Source organism: Limulus polyphemus, unplaced genomic scaffold (genome assembly GCF_000517525.1).
Source record: "Limulus polyphemus unplaced genomic scaffold, Limulus_polyphemus-2.1.2 Scaffold18, whole genome shotgun sequence".
Lineage (NCBI taxonomy): Eukaryota > Metazoa > Arthropoda > Merostomata > Xiphosura > Limulidae > Limulus > Limulus polyphemus.
Window position 1 is genome coordinate 1,058,168 of NW_013665628.1, and position 8,945 is coordinate 1,067,112.

Below are 8,945 nucleotides of genomic sequence, written 5' to 3' on the forward strand. Positions count from 1 at the left end.
ATTATGACTGGCAGTGTCCAAGTTGCAGCTTTACAAGTCTTATTCTGTTAACAAGTTACAGGTATATTATGACTGGCAGTGTCCAAGTTGCAGCTTTATAAGTCTTATTCTGTTAACAAGTTACAGGTATATTATGACTGGCAGTGTCCAAGTTGCAGCTTTATAAGTCTTGTTCTGTTAACAAGTTACAGGTATATTATGACTGGCAGTGTCCAAGTTGCAGCTTTATGAGTCTTGTTCTGTTAACAAGTTACATGTACATTATGACTGGCAGTGTCCAAGTTGCAGCTTTATAAGACTTATTCTGTAATAAGTTACAGGTATATTATGACTGTCAGTGTCCAAGTTGCAGCTTTATAAGTCTTATTCTGTTAACAAGTTACAGGTATATTATGACTGGCAGTGTCCAAGTTGCAGTTTTACAAGTCTTGTTCTGTTAACAAGTTACAGGTATAATATGACTGGCAGTTTTTGCCCGTTAAATACTGCATCTGAATTCAAAGACTGTAAATGTTCTCATACTTAGGTCATCAAAATGGCAAACTATTCTAGTTTCAATAAAATAGGTCAATATTAAATAATGTTCCTTCATGGATTTGAGAGGCAGAAACTGTTAACTTGATTCCACTTAAAACTAATCATAATAACTGGAAATGTAAGTCAGTTAATTAGTGCATTCCCTTCACAGAGGTTAACAATAACACTCTTCCACTGTTTCCTTGCCCTTGCTGTGTTCTAGTACTGTTCTATCCATATCCAAGTCCATTCTTTGACATCATAATTCAATACTTTTCTCTGCCTACACCTGTCTCACTTGTTCTGACACAGATGTCTTTTGTATATTTTCATGTCTTATGATGTGTTCACAATACTTTAGCTTTTTTTTCTTGGCTATGCCAATAAATTTTCACATCCCTGCTGTTTCCATCACTGTATCATTTCTTATTTTCTTCATTAAGCTGATCCACATCGTTCTTCTTATGCACCACATTCTGAAAGTCTCCACTATTTTCTTACATATGTTACTTATCTATCTAAATTCTTATCACCATTTCCCTCTGGCACCTTCCATTTTCTGTACAGATGTCCAAGATAAAGAAAGAGCCTGATCTACCTATTCCAAGGTATTTTCATCTGCTCCAATCTTTGCTCTTAGTATTTCTCTATTCCATTAATTAAAATGCACATATTTATGTTAATCCAAGAGTGACATACTTTCTATTAATAAAAATAGAAAAATAGCAAAGCACTAAAAAGTTACAAAACTTGAACTGGTCCAGACTTTTAAAAAAGAATACAAACTATAGTCTAAACTTGGTACACTACAACACTACTAGACCTGAGACTTTTTATTACAAGGCAAATAACTTATCTAGTTTTTCAAGTGGTTCAGAGAAAGATACGAGGTTTTTATTTATTTGTTTATAAAAGCCATCATTTAAATAGGAATTACTTATAATTAAAAGAATACAATTTAAAACCATATGCACAATTCAAGGCAGATGAATGATACTAATAAAAATATTGTTTTCTAATATTACCAAAACCCTCAGACTCAAACTCAAACATTCAGTTATTATGTTGTACATTACAGAAGTTTCTTGTTTTTTATTAATAGGAAAAACAGAAAGTGCTAGGTGACACAGCATAATAACAAGTTACCCCTAATTTATGTCAAGTGCACACCATTATAAATACAGTTCTTAATACCTATTAGTAATGTTAATAATGATAACCAAGCAAAATACATTTTAGAAAGAGACCCTAACAAATATTTACTTCTATCAGGCCTTTGGCTTCATTCTCAGTGTACAGATAATGCATCATTTACGTTATCAAAATCTACCCAGGCAAAAGATAAAATCTCTTCAATATATATAAATGCACAAAAAAACTAAAAGATAAAATACTGTACATGTATAACTATTTTGAACATAATGGGGTCACTCATTATGTTAAATATTTCACACACAAATAGGGATAAACAGCTTTTAGAATTTTTTTTTTTACAATACTTGTATACACCTGAAGTTTTCAGTATAAAAAAAAAAAGTGTCATATTAGCCATTTTAACATTCTTTAGATATCAATATTACCTCAGGGTCTACACACATTATATTCTAGTAAAACAGTAGTTTTATCTAATCTACACTCCAGTGTGAGGACTGATTGCAATAACTAATGTTCTGTGAGCACTAGCTTTTTTTTTTTTTTGTCTCTCGCACACTATATTTTAAATTGTATCTTCCTCTCAGTAACTCTTTTCTAACATGAAAATCCTCATGTGAAATGTTTTATATATATATATGCAGTTTTTTCTTTGTCTAATTTGTCTTCAGTTCAGTTTTGAAAATAAGAACAATAAAAACTTGTCTGTTCAGTCCTTATACCATGTGTGTTGCTGGTAGTTGTTTGTACCACATTTGAAAGAAATCCAATACAGAATTTTTTTAACACTGTTCATTAAAGCTTTGTTTTTGCAGACTTCAAGTGGCTCTTGAGAGCAGACTCTCCCATATCCCAATATTGAAATCTTTCATACAAATTTTGGAGCATGCACAGTTAATACTATTGTAGTCTGGTAACATCCAACTCGCATACAGATCCAATTCTTGCCATGCAGGATTGAATTTACATTTTCCTAGCATTTCCTTTTTACATAAGGCTATTTCTTTCCTTTTTTTTTTTAGTAAAAAAAAAGAAAAAAAGAAGGAAAATGGTAAAAGAAATCCTCTTAGTCCTGTTATCCAAGTGTGTGCAAAATTGAATAAACCTTTAGTGGTCTTTCACAGACATAATATCACACTGATCATACTTACATGCAGATGCTTTATTTTACTTTGCTTGAAAACATTGTGGATATAATTCACTGGGGAAATTTGTGATTTCATACTATGTGCTGCTGAAACAGGAATTAGTTCTTAGTAAGCACCTCCACCGAAGAAAATACAATAACGTATCCTGCAGTAATATCACTGAATACAGACTACAGAGATGTGAGAATAGAATTTGATACAGTACTAATGTATATGCCAGCCAATTTATATATTACATGACTTATGACAAGAGTCAGTAATTATTTTGTTCAGAACCTTTTTTTTCAAGGCGTTTTTAGAATCTTTCTCAGAAAATTGTTGATTTTCCTGGTTTTCCAGTATAATTCAAGCACTTTTCAGAATGTTAAGGACCTGTGCAAACCCTGTTATTATGACTTAAAATATTTTTTGTAACAAGTGAAAACACAACAAGAATCTAAAAACCAACACCAACTGTCCTCCACAGTTTTACAGTGTGCGTAAGATACAAAAACCCAACATATCTATCATCACTCAATAATATCTCCTTGCCATTACTTGTTTGCTTTAATTGATACCTATCCTGTTACCACTATGGGATAATGCTGAACATTATGTCCACAACTCAAAATATTTCAATGAACAACTCAAAACCCTACATACAAGATCTCAGGATGTTTTGATGTGCAGACCTATCCACTAACAATCCAAATGCATGATAATTCTTTAATAAAGAATTGACATTAAGATAAAAGCTATTATGGAATTAACCTCAGCTTGTCTATAATCCACATACTTTCAATAGAACACCTTCATTGGGAAAACAGTCAGCCTTGCCATGGGATCACCACTTTACCCAGTTTTAGCAGACATTTTCATGGAGGATTACGAAAGAATATTCACCTCTACAGAAAAGAAACCTGGCTTTTACAAGCACTACATCAACAACACATTTGATATTTGATTATTATCCTTCTTACATCTTAATGCTATAGACAACAGAATACACTAGGGAAAGTGAGGACAACAACAGCCTGTCATTTTTTGACATCCTCAGCACCAGACAGAATGACAAAATCACTATAAACATATAAAAAAAACCAACACCTGCTGACAGATACATTTCCAGCCTTACCATCCACATTATGTTAACTGCAGTATTATTAAGTGCTTGAACAATAAAGCTGAAACAATCTGTGATAAAAACTCCATCAAAACCAAATTGATACATCATACAACATTTTAAACAGAATAGGCACAACTTACGTTTCATCACCAATACCTTAAAGAACATACAGATACCAATTGAAACAACAAGAAAAAAAATAAGTAGAATACATGTAGCCAAAAAAGATCAACATGTCTGCTGAAAATCTTACAGAACACTCAAATCTGTCTTTGTCAAACTAAACATAGAACACTTGATAAAAAACAGAAAAATGATATTTACAAAATACCATGTTCCTGTAAACAAAGCTAGTTGGAGAAACTAGGGGGGGGGGGCAAGAATACAAGAAAATAAAGAGTGCGGAAGACGAATGAAAACACAGAACTCATCCCTGGCAGGACATGGCATGTTGACTGGATATAAAATAGATAGTTTCTGACACAGACTCATGTAAATTCTGGAAAACTAGAAAAATCAAAAAATCTTTCTATCTCAACATGCTTAAACCGTCACTAAACAGAGACTGATACCTGGAAATCAGCAGTTTGTGGCTAACACCGGTCAAATCACACTCATTCCCCCAACATGTTGCAAGAATCATCAGCCGTTCATGTTACATCTAATTTCATCCTCCTGGACACCATACAAACCACTACAAAAATCAGTGCTAGCTGACCTTAAAGCAAAAGATCAAAGCCATTTGAAACATCATCCTTTCTACCTACTTTTGCAGATTAATCTTCCAAATATTTTTCTACATGTACCACCTCAAACTGGGTAGTTGCTGCCCATTTCACTTTTTTTTTGTTAATTTGTCTCTAAGCAGTTTGCAAAACTTAAAAATTCATACATTTTTTCAAAACATTAATACAGAAAATTCAAATATATTAATAATCACTTATGCATATTTGTCTCAGATTCTTTTTAACAAATTTTCAGAAATAATTTAATAATTTTTATGCATGTTTTCACACTATAGCATGGTATAAACAGATACAAATTTCATTTACTATTTTGGGAAGTTTGTGTTATGTTTCTGAATCTGCAGCCTACTAGTCTGTAATGCAGTCCTTTAATTAGGTACATGCGTTTAAACATAAAACAAAACAAAACAGACCTAGGTTCTGTCAACACTGTACTAAGCAGATGCAGGATTGTTGAGGTGAAGCTTCACAGTCTAATGTTAAAATATTTCAGGGAAGTGCTTTGCTTACTAAACCTGATAACCCTCAGTGTATGTATATATATTTAGAACTCTAGGAGGTCTTTGTTTCCTGCACCTCTGATAGTATTTCTGGTTCATTCCAGTTTATATTTTTTATTGCCCCTTTTATGTAAAACAACTACTGAAAACTTTATATAGAAGCTTACAAAAAACACTTTCTACTTTGCCTTTACAATGATTTTTGTAACACTCCATATTATTTCCTGCCCCATTATTTTACTAGCTATACTCGAAGCAAACAGTATATAAGTTAATCTCACATGATGTCAGCAGATATGTGCATGATAATATTAAGTAAAAATTCCATATTGATACCCCCCCCCTCTTCTAAAACTATGTTCAAAAATTTTTACAATAATGTATTTGTGTCTTGTGTAGATTTTACCATCCAGGAGATTCAGATTTTTAAAATAATGGAGGATTTATATTATAAAAGAAAGGAGTATCATAACTTAAGAAATAAAATGTTAACATACTATTTCAGAAGAACATTAATCCAACAATTGTTTTCCATGCTTCATTTATTGCTCGTCAGTAATTAACTTCTGAATAAAATATGTTTTAGTATGTGTAACTGGACGTATAATCTCAGTACACAATGTAATTGTTAGTAATACTCAAGCATAAAAAATACAGCATAATGTATTTATTTTATTGTCTAATCAAATGCCTGCTAATAAGTGTTCACAAATATCACTAACTGTAGGAAACTTATGGTATGCTTTAAAAAAATTTGAGTGTTTAAAGTGGCTTGAAAAAAGTGTCAGTGAAGAAGTGGGGTATTAGAGGATAAGGGCAGTAACTTGAGGTAAAATATACTTGTGCTATAATTGAAGACTCTAAAGCCAAATACACTGTCATGCAAAACCAAAGAGGTGTTGTTAGGATGAGTTTCAGCACTTTTTTATTAATTATTTTTACGGTATTTTATATCATCACTTTTTAATAAGTGGTGGTATGAGAGGTTAATAATACTTGAAAGCCAAACCTGAAATTTAAACATGCCTAATTAAGAAAAGCAATGGTAAGCATGATCTTGGCAAAGCTCAGAACAGTCCCTGCTTTTTAAAAAATAAACCAGAATTTTAAATCCACACCTTCAGGTATTGTATCTGTAAACTTCCATAAAATCACCTGTACCCTTCTTTTCTCAAGAAAAAATAAGAGATCTTAACCAATCCTTATAACAATCTTTACATTCCAAAAATCATACTACTACTACTACTACTATTACTATCATGAGTGATATCAGAAAAAAAATCCAGTATCAAGTTCCTAAGACTAAAAGAACAATATCTCTTATTCACAAAACACGTTACTATGAGCCTTTTCCAAAGAAGTCAATAACCTCAGATAAGAAGACCAAACTGTACACAGTATTTCAAGTGATGATGTCTAACATTCAAAAAATTGATATAAAATTAATTTACAGGAATTTAAAATCTACAGAGTCTATGACTAACCTTTAATAATCACAAATGCCACTAACATGAAACATCTTAATTGGTATAGAGATCTTAAAAAATAGCAACCATTACCAATGAAGAAACAAATATAAACTAATACAAGTGAATAAAAAACAAAAAAACTTAGACAACAAAACATGATGATAAAACAAGGTATATAAATTTAGGAAAATAACTAACATGGTAAAGTTATTTCTATTCTAAATCTAACCAAAAAGACTACTTTCCAACAACTTCAAAAATATGTGGTGACAAAATGCAATTTTCACATAAAATACATTTCAATACCCCTACAAAATAATGTTTATTTTACTATTCCCTCATCTACTGAGACACTACAATCAGTTGCACAATAAAACTTGATAACGAGGAACCTACTTTTAAGAAAATTTTTGGTTTTTTTTCAGTTGCACATTATTTAATCTTTTTGCTAAAATTAACTACTAACTTCAGTTATTCATGTGTAATTTACTATTATCACAATACACCTAGTTTGTTACAGTCTTGTATAAATCATCAAAATTGTTGGATAAAAGTAAAAGTAAACACATCATGGTCTGCATGTAATCGTAAGCACTACTTAATAGACTAATACTCTCCACTTTGGTCACTAACTTCAAACTTTGAAAAAAAAAATACTTTTGGTAAAGCACATTTAAAATAAATAAATAGAGTAATTTTACATATACTTCCCTATTATTAAGTATTTGTAACTTAATATATGATTGAGGCTATTAGAGTGACAATTTCGGTCATAGCTTTTATGTTATATTGCAAGTTACAAAAATGAAACATGAACAGATGGTATATTTTTATTTACAAGAAAAATATCATATATCTATTTAATTTTTGTAGTTATATGAATAAATTCATTGTAAGTCTCCAAAAAGTAAGAGAACAATATCTCCCACACAAAAAACAGATTAATAACTCTAAGCAAGTCTAATCATGTAACACAAGTTTTACTTTTAGTTTTATCATTATAATTATATTTTACATTTTAATTTTAAGATAAAATAATTAAAATCAAGTTTTTTTTTCCATAAACTAAGAGTAAAATCTCTTTCACCCATTTTAAAACAAAGGGAAGCATTTTAAATTTTCATCTTTTAAGTTAAATAAACTGAATAGTTTTTTAACTGGGTAATTCACGAATGCCACCATGAAAAAAAAAAAAACTTAGGTTAGATCACTCCAACTTATAAGTTATAGTTATGGAGTACTCAGTAGTCGCAAGATTATTATAACAATACAACTTGTAAGGTAAGGCTACTATTAATATTAGTGATAAAAGTAAGCTAAATTTTTTTTCGCATTTTCTCATCATCGATGTTTAGGTCTTATACTTATAGATCTGGGAGAGACATATGCAAATAACCTCTTCCTCCCTAAATCATAACTACCTCATCAAAACAAAACTTGAATAGCGCGGAAAAGGATGATTGAAGTCAGAGCTTAGCTATCACTGTCAGTAACGAAATGGGGCAACGCAGTACAAACGGCATTTGACTTTAAGTGTTTCATTTCTCGAATTTACATTTGCTCTAACTCCTATAACTTATAGTATAAGTAACAACTAAAACTTGGATTTTTCTTACTTACATCTATAAGGTATGAAAAGTTGCTCATCTTCTTTTTTTTAAAAGCACAGCGACAAAATAAACCCAATCTGGAAGTTGAAGCCCATCTAACACAAGTAACAGCCATTGTTAGAATGAAGATAAAGTTAGCCTATGGCACAAATACATTTTACTGCTACCGCTAGTGCTAAACCTTTGCATACGTTAAAATACATGCCATGTTTCCTCTACTCTAGTAACACGCGACTTAAAAAAGTCAGCAAATAGAAATAGACCATCTTAAAAAGAAACTGTCATGGTATTTATGCATTTCTGCGTTAATATTATTTTAACCCCACATATTATACTTATAACTATTGCTAGAATGACAATTAAATTAGCCCGTGGCACAAATTCATTTTACTGTTACCGCTATTGCTAAACTTTTGCATAGGTTAAAAACCCATGTTACGTTTTCCTTTACCCTAGTACAATGTTATTTAAGAGAAAAAAAATCAGCAAATAGAAAAGAGTCATCTAGAAAACATTTGCCATCATATTTACACACTTCTGTTATTATTATTTTTGTATTTATCACGTAAATTAAGAAAAAAATTACTATAACGTGTTTTCTTAATTTTACTAATCTGTTTTAATTGATAAATGTACCATGTATTTCTGAAATTTTATACTTCAAGAAAAGTTACGAAGTTTTATGTTGTATATCACAGC

General features: G+C 31.0%; 1 protein-coding gene across 2 annotated transcripts in view; it reads right to left on the minus strand.

Moving 5' to 3' along the window:
* LOC106457726 (calcium uniporter protein, mitochondrial-like) overlaps positions 1-8,673 on the minus strand; it is a 25,307-nt gene extending 16,634 nt beyond the window's left edge. For both annotated transcript variants that reach the window (XM_013917173.2, XM_022384057.1), the window contains exon 1: positions 8,257-8,673. In XM_013917173.2, the coding sequence (XP_013772627.1) occupies positions 8,257-8,361 (105 nt within the window). In that variant the 5' untranslated portion in view covers positions 8,362-8,673. The remainder of the gene's footprint in view (positions 1-8,256) is intronic.
* Between the last annotated feature and the right edge of the window lie 272 nt (positions 8,674-8,945).